The 12,854-nt window shown below is 46.8% G+C and overlaps 1 protein-coding gene across 2 annotated transcripts in view; it reads right to left on the reverse strand.

The window, feature by feature from the left end:
- ARID3A (AT-rich interaction domain 3A) overlaps positions 1–12,854 on the reverse strand; it is a 65,913-nt gene that overhangs the window by 11,323 nt on the left and 41,736 nt on the right. For both annotated transcript variants that reach the window (XM_083720475.1, XM_083720476.1), the window contains exons 4-5: positions 8,485–8,557; positions 1,501–1,684 (exon numbers count right to left, since the gene is read on the reverse strand). In XM_083720475.1, the coding sequence (XP_083576601.1) occupies positions 1,501–1,684; positions 8,485–8,557 (257 nt within the window). The remainder of the gene's footprint in view (positions 1–1,500; positions 1,685–8,484; positions 8,558–12,854) is intronic.

The raw sequence follows: 12,854 nt of genomic DNA on the forward strand, positions 1-12,854 counted from the left end.
TCCATTTTCTCCGGCCCCAAAAGGGCACGGAGGCTTTCCATTTCAGCAGCCGCGATCCTGGTTTAAAGGAGCTGTTTGGCACCAGGTTTATAGATAATGTCTCTATCCTATAGAGATATACAGGGGTACCTTGGTTCTCAAACACCTTGGTACTCAAACAACTTGGAACCCAAACACTGCAAACCCGGAAGGAAGTGTTCCGGTTTGTGAACTTTTTTCGGAAGCTGAACGTGCTCCGTTTTGAGTGTTACGCTTCCGATTTGAGTGTTACGCTGAGGTCTGTCTGTTTTTGCTATTTATTTTGCATTTTTGTGGCTCTTTTTGGTTTTGGTTTTGCGACTGTGTGGAACCCAGTTCAGCTAATTTTCAGGTAATTTTTATTTTTATCATCTACAATACTGTCGTATTTATTTTATAATACAGTGCATTGATTATTGCTTTCGTTTTATGGATCAACGGTCTCGTCAGATAGTAAAATCCATGTTCAATTGCTGTTTTAGGGGTTGTTTTTAAAAGTCTGGAAGGCATCAATCCATTCTGCATTCCTTTCTATGGGAAAGCGTGTCTTGGTTTTGGAACGCTTTGGTTTCAGAACGGACTTCCAGAACGGATTAAGTTTGAGAACCATGGTACCACTGTTCCGGTTTGATATACTGTCAAAAGAACCAGTCTTCTGGTCCGTTCTTAAACCAAGGCGTGCTTTCCCTAATGAGGCCTCCTGCTGCCAGTGCCCTTCCACTATTCGGAGTCCGTTCGTAGACCGAGATAAAGTTCTCAAACCGGGACACTATTTCCGGTTTTGCGGAGTTCGTAAACCGAATCGTTCTTAAACCGGACTGTTCTTAAGCCGAGGTACCACTGTAGTGGTTTGATATACAGTGGTACCTTGGGTTAAGAACTTAATTCGTTCCGCAGGTCCGTTCTTAACCTGAAACTGTTCTTAACCTGAAGCACCACTTTAGCTAATGGGGCCTTCCACTGCTGCCGCGCGATTTCTGTTCTCATCCTGAAGCAAAGTTCTTAACTCGAGGTACTATTTCTGGGTTAGTGAAGTCTGTAACCTGAAGCGTGTGTAACCCAAGGTACCACTGTACTGTCAAAAGAACTGGTCTTCTATTTTAAATGATTGTCTGATTTTATGTTACTGTGTTATACATTTGATGTTAGCCGCTCTGAGCCCGGCTTCGGCTGGGGAGGGCGGGATATCAATAAAAATTATTATTATTATTATTATTATTATTATTATTATTATTATTAATTATTTATGCCCCGGGCAGCTCAAATAATAATTTCAGCTTTAATTCTTAAAACTGGACTCTGGGTACCACTCACTCTGCAGCTTTGCAACAGAGAAAACTACACAGGATTTGAGATTATGACAATTTCACACGGGGCGAAAACCACCACTATGAACTGGCAGCTGCGCCCCTTTCCTAAAGCGGGAGCTCCGGCCCCTGGGAACATCCCGGGGGCCGTTCTGGGTTGCGGAGCAAGACTTACTGAGTCCGCAAGGTGAAGGCCGCGCTGGTGATGGATGTGGGCAGATTCAGCCCCTTGGTGATCTCCCGCCAGAGTTTCTTGTTGATAACCTCCACCAAGCCGCCCTTCTCGGTCACCAGGACGTAGAGCATGTACAGATCGAGGACTTGCTTGGCCATGATGGGGATACGGTTGACCGGCGTCCCTGCAGACAAAGAGGGGAAGAGAAAGAAACAAAAACAGCAGTTGGGCGCGGGCCGAATCGCAGCCTCACTCGTCGGCCGAAGTTGACCGTGGCGGCGACGAAAGTCTCTGTGCTTTCCAAAAGACTGCAGCAACCGAATTCGGCATGGAATCACAGAATCGGAAGCGACCTCCAGGGCTCATCCTAGCCCATGGAGGAATCTCAGCTCAAAATATCCATGACCAATAATAATAATATTATAATAATTTATTATTTATAGCCCGCCCATCTGGCTGAGTTTCCCCAGCCACTCTGGGTGTTTGTGTTTGCAGGGGCAGCAAATGAGCCATTTCCCTCCCCTGCTTTGGCACCTGTTGCAATGGGTGGAAACCCCACGGCAGAACCCATATTTCTCACTGCATAATAAAATTGCAAGGGACGCAGGTGGTGCTGTGGGTTAAACCACAGAGCCTAGGACTTGCCGATCAGAAGGTCGGCGGTTCGAATCCCCATAACGACGGGGTGAGCTCCTGTTGCTCGGTCCCAGCTCCTGCCAACCTAGCAGTTCGAAAGCACTTCAGAGTGCAAGTAGATAAATAGGTACCGCTCCGGCGGGAAGGTAAACGGCGTTTCCGTGCGCTGCTCTGGTTCGCCAGAAGCGGCTCAGTCCTGCTGGCCACATGACCCGGAAGCTGTACGCTGGCTCCCTTGGCCAGTAAAGCGAGATGAGTGTCGCAATCCCAGAGTCGGCCATGAGTGGACCTAAAGGTCAGGGGTCCCTATAGCTTTATTACTTCCCATGGTCTGGATTTCTGTGGATGCAGCCTAGAATAGCATTTGCCTTTTTTGCTGCTGCATCACGCTGTGAGCTCATGTTCAGCTTGTGGGCCACCAAAACCCCTAGATCCTTTACACACGTTCTGCTACTAATTCAGGTTTCCCCCATCTTATATTTGCACACCTGGTTGTTTCTGCCTTAAGTGCAGATCCTTAGAAATGCAGCTCCCCAGGTCACATTTTTGTGGCTACAACCGGGTGTCACTTTCAGTTACGATTATTGCCGCTCTTCGTTAATATATATAGGGACACGGGTGGCGCTGTGGGTTAAACCACAGAGCCTAGGACTTGCTGATCGGAAGGTTGGCGGTTCGAATCCCTGCGACAGGGTGAGCTCCCGTTGCTCAGTCCCAGCTCCAGCCCACCTAGCAGTTTGAAAGCACGTCAAAGTGCAAGTAGATAAATAGGTACCACTCCGGCGGGAAGGTAAACGGCGTTTCCGTGCACTGCTCTGGTTCGCCAGAAGCGGCTTAGTCCTGCTGGCCACATGACCCGGAAGCTGTACACCGGCTCCAGTAAAGTGAGATGAGCGCCGCAACCCCAGAGTCGTCCGCGGCTAGACCTAATGGTCAGGGGTCCCTTTACCTTTACCTTGTTAATATATAGACTACTTTGCGAGCCAAAAACTAGTCCCAAGCGGCTCACAGGCACAAAACCCATGTTGGAAATCTGAATGCAATGGAAGCTTGTCGTGAAATGATTCCAACAAAGCACTTTAAAGTTCCTTTCCTTTTTATTTTTATTACAGTTGCTGCTGCTATGACGGACCGGACCAGCAAGTTCGGGTTACGAGGCGGGATTCGAACCGGCATCTCCCTCGACTTGCCCCTCGAGTTTCTGAGCTGCGGGGCACAGTCTCCGCCGGCAGAACCAGGCATGCAGTGGCAAAATCAGAAGGGCAGGTTCCCTTCCTGATATAATTACACGATTATAAGGATTAGGGAGGCATTGCAGGGATTAATGTAGACCGCCACTCGCTGCATTTTGGGGTAGATGTATTTTCCTGTGCTTGTCCATGGGCAAATGACACTGGAAAGAGCCTCTCCACCCCCATCGTCCAGCCCGGACACTGGGGTCCACCTCTGAGGGCCTTCTGGCGGTTCCCTCCCTGCGAGAAGTGAGGTGGCAGGGAAGCGGGCACAGGGCCTTCTCGGTGGTGGCGCCCATCAGGTCTCAAGGTGATAAAGAACTTTTAGAAGACACCTGAAGGCAGCCCTGTTTTGGGAAGTTTTTTAATGTTTGATGCTTTATTTATATACGCTGTAAGCCACTCAGAGTGGCTGGGGAAACCCAGCCAGATGGGCGGGGAATAAATAATGAAATTATTGCTTCTATTATTATTATTATTATTATTATTATTATTATTATTATTATTATTATTATCTTCTCTCAGATGGAGTGCTTTGTGTTTTGGGGCTCATTACTCTCCCCCGCTGTTGCCCTGGCTCCAAATTTAATCTCCACGATGACCCTGAAACACAGGGAAGTTCTTAAAGTTTTATGTTTTATTGTGTTGGGTGTTTTAACTTGTTGGAATCTGCACAGAGCAGAAGGGGCAACTCAAGTCAGATGGGTGGCATATAAGTAACAAATTATTATTATTATTATTATTATTATTATTATTAGTTGTTGTTGTTGTTGTTGTTATTGTTGTTGTTGTATTCCACCTTTCTCCCCTATTAGGAACCCAAGGTGGTTTATAGCGTAGATCTGGGTTATTTTGAAAGTTGCGTGAAGTTTTTCATTCAGCGTTCAGTGCTTGACAGAACCGACCGCATTATTTCACCGCTTTCTGCTATTATTATCATGAGCAGAATGTTTTTTTAAGGGGGATTAGGATTTGATTCCCTGGTCTCTCCCAGGACCAGCGCTCTAACCGTTATACTGCGCTGCCTCTCTTCGTGGGATGTGCTATATTTGCACTCCTGCCTGCTCTGAAACAAACACCCTGGCAGGTTTCAGAATGCAAACAAGACTCTGTTCCCGTCCCCCCCCCCCAACACCTTTGACCAAAGACAAGCCACAGGGCCTCCAATTTGCATCAGGCTGTTTTTTCCCCCCCGAAAGGTCTGGTGCATTCAAATCACGCCCTTTCCACATCTGCTCAGGGGCCGAAATAAGGGAGGGAGAGAAAGACAGAAAGAGAGGAAGAAAGGGGGGTGGAGAAAGATAGATAGATAGAGAGAGAGAGAAGGAGAGATAAAGAAAGAGAGAAAGAGAGAGAGAGAGAGAGAGAGAGAGAGAGAGAGAGAGAGAGAGAAAGAAAGAAAGAAAGAAAGAAAGAGGAGAGAGAAGGAGAGATAAAGAAAGAGAGAGAAAGAAAGAGAGAGAGAGAGAGAGAGAGAGAAAGAGAAGGAGAGATAAAGAAAGAGAGAAAGAGAGAGAAAGAGAGAGAGAGAGAGAGAGAGAGAGAGAGAGAAGGAGAGAGGAGAGATAAAGAAAGAGAGAAAGAGAGAGAAAGAAAGAGAGAGAGAGAGAGAGAGAGAGAGAGAAAGAGAAGGAGAGAGAAAGAAAGAGAGAAAGAAAGAGAGAAAGAGAGAGAGAGAGAGAGAGCGCGCAGTGGCGTAGCATGGGTTGTCAGCACCCAGGGCAAGGCAAGTAATTTGTGCCCCCTAACCCGTGGATTGCGCCCCCTAACCCTAACCCCCAGATGTTGCGCCCGGTGCGGCCGGCACCCCCCACGCTACGCCACTGAGAGAGAGATGAGGAGAGAGAGGAGAGAGAGAGAGAGAGAAAGAGAGAAAGAGGAGAGAGATAAAGAACGACGGAAAGAGAGAAAGAAAGAAAGAAAGAAAGAAAGAAAGAGAAAAAGAGAGAGAGAGGAGGGGGGAGAAAGAAAGAAAGAAAGAAAGAAAGAAAGAAAGAAAGAAAGAAAGGACGCTTTTAACTCTCTGCAGGTCCATCGTTTTGCATTTGCCTCAAAACGTTCATATCCCGCGACAATTCAAGCCACGAATCTCACCGGGCGATTTCGGGGAACCGTATCTCTCCATCTCTCTAACCTACCTCACAGGTTTGTTGTCAGGGCAAAACGGGGTGGAGGTGGGGAGGCAGAGAATCATGGCCACCAGCCCTGACCTCCTTGGAAGGAAAAAAGGCAGGGCACCCCTAACAAGAATAATAATAGCAATAATGATGATGATGATGATGATGCCGTCATGAGGTCTAGAAACTTGAACAAGCAGCGAAAACCCAAGGTTCTCGGGGAAACTGAATCCTGGCCCGTGAAGAAAAAAAAAAGACTATTTTGGCACACTCCTAGTTAGCGGACAAAAGGAGCGGCTTTCAAAAGAGGGGTAAACAAACCCCGCTTCCCCCTCTAATTGATTTATTGCTTCCTTAAAGCCGAAAGGAACAATCGGGAGGAGAAAACAAGGGCCGACGGCAACCGCCCATCAGCCAGAAGATGTTTGTGTGATGGTGCACTCGTCCGACCGTTTTATTGCAGGAAGGAATGGGTCATTTTCCGGGATTAAACAGTGTCCGGCCAGAGGATGGGGCGGGCGGCCTATGACTTGGATCCCAGGAGAGAGAGACTTTAAGGGAGGATGCTGGGGGGGGCGGTCCTGGGGGGTGGGAAGGAGGAGAGGTCTTTTTGCAGCCTTAACTATCCCACCTGTAAAATGGGCGGTTTATTTACAGCCTGTGAAATGGAGGCAGTGAGAGGTTTTACTTTCTTGGGTTCCATGATCACTGCAGATGGTCGAAATTAAAAGACGCCTGCTTCTTGGGAGAAAAGCAATGACAGCATCTTAAAAAGCAGAGACATCACCTTGCCAACAAAGGTCCGTATGGTTCAAGCTATTGTTTTCCTAGTAGTGATGTATAGAAGTGAGAGCTGGACCATCAAGAAGGCTGATCACCGAAGAATGGATGCTTTTGAATTCTGGTGCTGGAGGAGACTCTTGAGAGTCCCATGGACTGCAAGAAGATCAAACCTCTCCATTCAGAAGGAAATCAGCCCTGAGCGCTCACTGGAAGGACAGAGATCCTGAAGCTGAGGCTCCAAGACTTTGGCCACCTCCTGAGAAGAGAAGACTCCCTGGAAAAGACCCTGATAGATGAAAGGCACAAGGAGAAGGGGACGACGGAGGACGAGATGGTGGGACAGTGTTCTCGAAGCTACCATCATGAGTGTGACCAAACTGCGGGAGGCAGTGGAAGACAGGAGGGCCTGGCGTGCTCTGGTTCAGGGGGTGATGAAGAGGCGGACACAACATCCCTGAGCATTAGGTCCAGTTGCGGACGACTCTGGGGTTGCGGCGCTCATCTCGCTTTATTGGCCGAGGGAGCCGGCGTACAGCTTCCGGGTCATATGGCCAGCATGACAAAGTCGCTTCTGGCGAACCAGAGCAGCGCACGGAAACGCCGTTTACCTTCCCGCCGGAGCGGTACCTATTTATCTACTTGCACTTAGGGGTGCTTTCGAACTGCTGGGTTGGCAGGAGCAGGGACTGAGCAACGGAACCTCACCCCGTCGCGGGGATCCAAACCACCGACCTTCTGATCGGCAAGCCCTGGGCTCTGTGGTTAAACCACAGCACCACCCGCGTCCCTTAAACCCACAAAAGCATCTTGCAATTTCCTTTACGCCCGTCCTCGCCCATTGCACACCCCCCGTAATCGTTTCCTAGATGTACATTCCGGTCGTGCAAAGCTCCTGGGAGAGGACCATCTGCTTCTCTCCCCCCCCCAACCGCCACCCCCCCTCCCCACAATCGGATTCCTTGACTTAAGGTAAATCTCTCTTCCCACCGCTTTTCTCAACACTCCCTTCAGCTGCCAGCCAGCGCGGGTTTTTATTGCCCAGTAAAAGCCACGTTAAGCAACGTAGCAGCAGGAATCTCGGCGTATTGGCCCGAACCCGTGACGTCACTAACCATCTCTTTCCCCGACCCCTGCGACTGCGGCAAAGCAATTCTTTTCATTCTTTTCCCAAGCAATCTTTGAAAACATCGCAGGTTTCGCTTTTTTTATTTGGTGTGGACAGGGGCGAGATAAATGATTCACCTTATTAATTAATTTTAAGGACTCCTGAAGGATGCTGTCTCTGTATCACGGACCCAACCTGCTTGCTCTTTAATTAACGTCGTTCATTATACACCTTTGGGCGCCGGGCAAAAACGTTCCTTTTTAACCAGGCCTTTGGTCGATCCGATTTACACCCTATGCCCTCTTTGAATGTGGCTTGGGTTACTGCTTTTCGTTTGATTTTATATGTTGCGGTCTTGTTGTGAACCGCCCTGAGTCCTCTGGGTATAGGGCAGTGTATAAGTTGAATTAATAATAATAATAATAATCTCTAAGATTTTGTGCACTTCCACCTCTTAGGTAGGAAATTGCCTATTTTACATTTTACTTAGTTCCAGGGTCTATGTCATGGGTAGGCAAACTAGGGCCTGGGGGCCGGATCCGGCCCAATCGCCTTCTAAATCCGGCCCGCGGACAGTCCAGGAATCAGCGTGTTTTTACATGAGTAGAATATGCCCTTTTATTTCAAATGCATCTCTGGGTTATTTGTGGGGCCTGCCTGGTGTTTTTACACGAGTGGAATGTGTCCTTTTATTTCGGATGCATCTCTGGGTTATTTGTGGGGCATAGGAATTCATTCATATAATTTTTCCTTCAGAATATAGTCCGGCCCTCCACAGGGTCTGAGGGACAGTGGACCGGCCCCCTGCTGAAAAAGTTTGCTGATCCCTGGTCTATGTAAGGGTGTTATCGTGATGTGTAAATGTAAAACTGGAAAAAATGCATAAACGAATTTTTTTTAATAGCCTTTTTTTCGTCGGAGGAGGAGCAGAGAATGATGCTACGGAAATATTTTTCTGCAAACGCCCCTCTCTGTGAGTATGTGTGTGAGCTTAGCAAGCACCGAGGAAGATTACCCAAAGCTGGCTTTGCAAATGCTTCGGTTGCAAAAGATTTGCCGGACAGACAGACAGACAGACAGGGAGGGAGAAAGGGGTGGGTTGCCTTCTCACCTCGCTTCTGCATGAAGCTGAAAAGGTCGTCCAGAAATTCCTTCCTTTTCGGGTCTCCGTCCAGTTCGTAAAGCTGCAGGCGACATAAGACGAAGGAGACACGTTATTCGGAGACTGTTTCCAACGGGGAGACGCGAAAACGCCACCCTAACTCCCGGCGCCGAGACCCAGAAATCTCGTTTTCGCTTTTGGTATTTTTAAGCTTCGCAATCAAGTCTGCGGCAAAGCAAGACGTTTACAAACCAGGTTCCCAATTACTGTATTTTCCGGCGTATAAGACGACTGGGCGTATAAGACGCCCCCCCCCCCAAGCTTTCCAGTTAAAATATAGAGTTTGGGATATACTGTATTTTTCGCCCTATAGGATGCACTTTTCCCCCTCCAAAAATGAAGGGGAAATGTGTGAGGCGAATGCAGGTTTTCGCTGAAGCCTGGAGAGCGAGAGGGGTCGGTGCGCACCGACCCCTATTGCTCTCCAGGCTTCAGGAAGCTATCCGCAAGCCTTGGGAGCCCCCGCCCCCAGCCCCGCAAGCTCCAGGAGCGATGGCGAGGTTGCGCAACCTCGCCTTCGCTCCCGGACCCCAAGCCCTGGATCCCGGATCCATCCCGCTCGCTGTCATGGCTTCTTTGCTCTTTAGGGCTCGGGGGGAAATAATTTTTTTTTCTTTATGCCCCCCCCCCCAAGAAGTGTGCCCTATGGGGCGCTGCGCCCTATAGGGCGAAAAATACGGTACTCGCCGTATAAGACTAACCCTCTTCCAATGCACACCAAATAAAAATTTTAAAAACCAGTCTTCAGTCTGGCTCAGAAATCCGTTCCACTTCCCAGTGGCCGGGGGCTTCTGGGGCTAATTTTCAAGCGTATTTCTGCTTCATCTAGAGAGCTTGGAGTCCTCTGATTTAATTTGCGGTCATTTTATCCTTTGGTGGGGAGTTGCTGCCGGAGCTGCTGCTGTAGCCGGCATATAAGACGGCCCCTGGCTTTTGAGAAGATTTTCCCGGGTTAAAAAGTAGTCTTATACGCCAGAAAATACAGTATTCAAAAGTTATATACAAATTTTATATACCGAGAAAGAAAATGAAACAAAAAGAACAAACAAAGAGGAAAAAAATGTTATTTACTGAGTTGAATAGGAGACCCAGAAATCTCATTTTCGCTTTTGGTATTTTTTTTTTATTTGTTATTTTCCTCAGTGAATAAAGAAGAGTGTGTTTTATTTCAGACACAAACAAACTTTTACGGCATTCCAAACGTCGTTGCTCTCTCTTTTTTTTGAAAATGCTTTTTTATTAAGCTTTCATTTTAGATACACCAACAAACAAAAATATCAAGTCTTTTAACATCTATCTTACTTTATGCTCCATAGAGCCATTGACTTCCCTCCTTCCCTTCTGCAGGTTTTCTTATTTCAAACTTTAATTCACAGTTTCATTAGTAAAAGACTAAACCATGACATTTATGATATCGCTTTTGATATTTTCAAGGTTCGCAATCAGGTCTGCAGCAAAGCAATTCGTTTACAACCAAGTTCCCAATTAATTATTTTTTTTTTTTACAATGAACCGAAAAGACTTGGCTGCAGGTTATCGTTAACGCTGCAATTCCCCCAAAACCAGGAAAAATAGCCATTTCTCCATAAATTCAGCTTGAGTTGCTTGGATTCTCCTACATGATCAATTTCATCACGGTCCACATCTTTCTTTCTTTTTGGTAAAGATTTTTAAATTTTGTTCAATAATGTCTATAAACCCAGAGTGCCCACAGGTGAAAATCAAAACGTGGAAATCAAAACTACGAAACAGCCACACGGAATAAATGCATTTACTTGCGCACAGTTAAAATAGCAAAGTCCAAATGAAGAATATTGGTGATTATCTGATTATAGTCCGCATCTTTTTGACCCATTGAAAAGTGGGGGGGGGGGAGAGCTCCTCCCCACTTCCCAAAAATATTATTTGCAACTATTATTTCAGCTGCATTAATCAAACTGATTAGGTAAAGGGACCCCTGACCATTATGTCCAGTCGTGGCCGACTCTGGGGTTGCGGCGCTCATCTCGCTTTACTGGCCGAGGGAGCCAGCGCACAGCTTCCGGGTCATGTGGCCAGCAGGACTAAGCCGCTTCTGGCGAACCAGAGCAGCGCACGGAAACGCCGTTTACCTTCCCGCCGGAGCGCTACCTATTTATCTACTTGCACTTTGATGTGCTTTCAAACTGCTAGGTGGGCAGGAGCAGGGACCGAGCAACGGGAGCTCACCCCGTCATCGCGGGGATTTGAACCGCCAACCTTCTGATCGGCAAGTCCTACTAGGCTCTGTGGTTTAACCCACCTAATCAAACAGATTACCAGCTGCTTAATTGCTGCGCATGATATGTTGCTGTTGGCACCGTTCTGTCCCGGGAGACGACAGAAACGCCTTTTACGTATCTATAGAGAAGTGTTGGGGGTTTGATTGGGATGTGTATTCCTAACATTTCTGAGATTATTTCGGAATGGCAAAGAATTGCACTTGGGGGACCGCCCCAGAAAATATGGATTGTATTTTTTTTTTTTTAAAAAAAAATATATTTATTATTTTTGAAGCTTACAAAAAGAAAAAGATGAGAAAAGACAAAGAAAGAAAAAAACGATGAATAAAAAGATACAATACCATATATAAACAATACAAAACACAACCTTAACACGTTAAACTAAACAAAGCAAAACAAAAACAATTTAAAAACATACATCATGCCATTTCAATACCCTATCTTTCATTCCCTTGTTCCATCGACCTCCTCTCGCCTCCCTTTTTGTATTCTACTTCTATTAATTGTTTCAGCAATTCCTTTCCATCTTTCTCTATTTTTTGTCATATAACTATCTTAACATATTTTTAACCTTATTTTCCATTAATACCATAATACTTAATTATGCTTAACTCCTTATAACATTTCTACTAAAGCCGTATAATTTCATATGGATTGTAAGTGCTCCAGCGGTTATTTCTACCTAGCCTGAATATTCAATTTGACTTACATTGGAAGTTTTAAATGTCTTTTCGATAATCAAGTCTTTCAGAAGGTACTCAAAAGGGGATTTGAGGGACACAGCCTCAGAGACACAAATCGCCAATGTGCCATTTACTATACGAAGAAGCAAGCAGAGACTTTTAAACGTCAGAGAAGGCCAGACACGGGGACCAAACATGTTCTCCTTCCATTAATTAGCCCCCAATTAATTAACTTCTTGAGAGATCCTAACCGCCGTTCAGCTCTAGTCCCCTTTGGTAACAATAACAATAATATATTATTTCTACCGCGCTCATCTAGCCGGGTTTTCCCAGCCACTCTGGGCAGCTTCCAACAAAAGATTAAAAATACGTTAAAACACCAGCACCCCCTCTTCGTGACACACACCCCTCCAAAAAAAAAAAACACCTCTGGATAAATTAATTTATTCCCCTGCAAATTTAAGACCCTATCCAGAAAATGCAGGGATGTAGGATGGAGCACAAGGTCCCAGAAAATTTCCCCAAAACTTTATTCCTCCGCCGGAGGAGGAGGATGGAAGAATCCATTTCGCAAGTTTCATCGGTAACGACGATTATTAGGCAATTGTTGGGCAAGAGACCTGGAGTTTCAAAGTAGTTGGTTTTGATGACTAAAGAGATGGAAAATAAACACGCTAAGTTAGGACAGTGGAAGGGATCCGGAATGTGGCCCTCTAGAGACATCACCTTGCCAACAAAGGTCCGTATAGTTCAAGCTCTGGTTTTCCCAGTAGTGATGTATGGAAGTGAGAGCTGGACCATAAAGAAGGCTGATGGCCGAAGAATGGATGCTTTTGAATTCTGGTGCTGGAGGAGACTCTTGAGAGTCCCATGGACTGCAAGAAGATCAAACCTCTCCATTCAGAAGGAAATTAGCCCTGAGTGCTCACTGGAAGGACAGGTCCTGAAGCTGAGGCTCCAAGACTTTGGCCACCTCATGAGAAGAGAAGACTCCCTGCAAAAGACCCTGATGTTGGGAAAGATGGAGGGCACAAGGAGAAGGGGACGATGGAGGACGGGATGGTGGGACAGTGTTCTCGAAGCGAACAGCATGAGTTTGACCAAACTGCGGGAGGCAGTGGAAGACAGGAGGGCCTGGCATGCTCTGGTCCAGGGGGTCACGAAGAGGCGGACACGACTAAACGACTGAACAACAACAACAAAAGTCCTTTCCAACTGGCCCCCTAGGAGTCTCTCCAAGACCACACCCACTCCCTGAAGCCACGCCCCTCCCCGGTTCTGATTGGAGTGTTTGGGCCCAGATGGAAAACTCCCCTATCGATCCCGTCTCTCGCTTACCTGGGCGTAAGGTAGAGAGGGGCTGGTTGGGGGTTTA

This window comes from Podarcis gaigeae (assembly GCF_964106915.1).
Source record: "Podarcis gaigeae genome assembly, chromosome: 18".
Classification (NCBI taxonomy): domain Eukaryota; kingdom Metazoa; phylum Chordata; class Lepidosauria; order Squamata; family Lacertidae; genus Podarcis; species Podarcis gaigeae.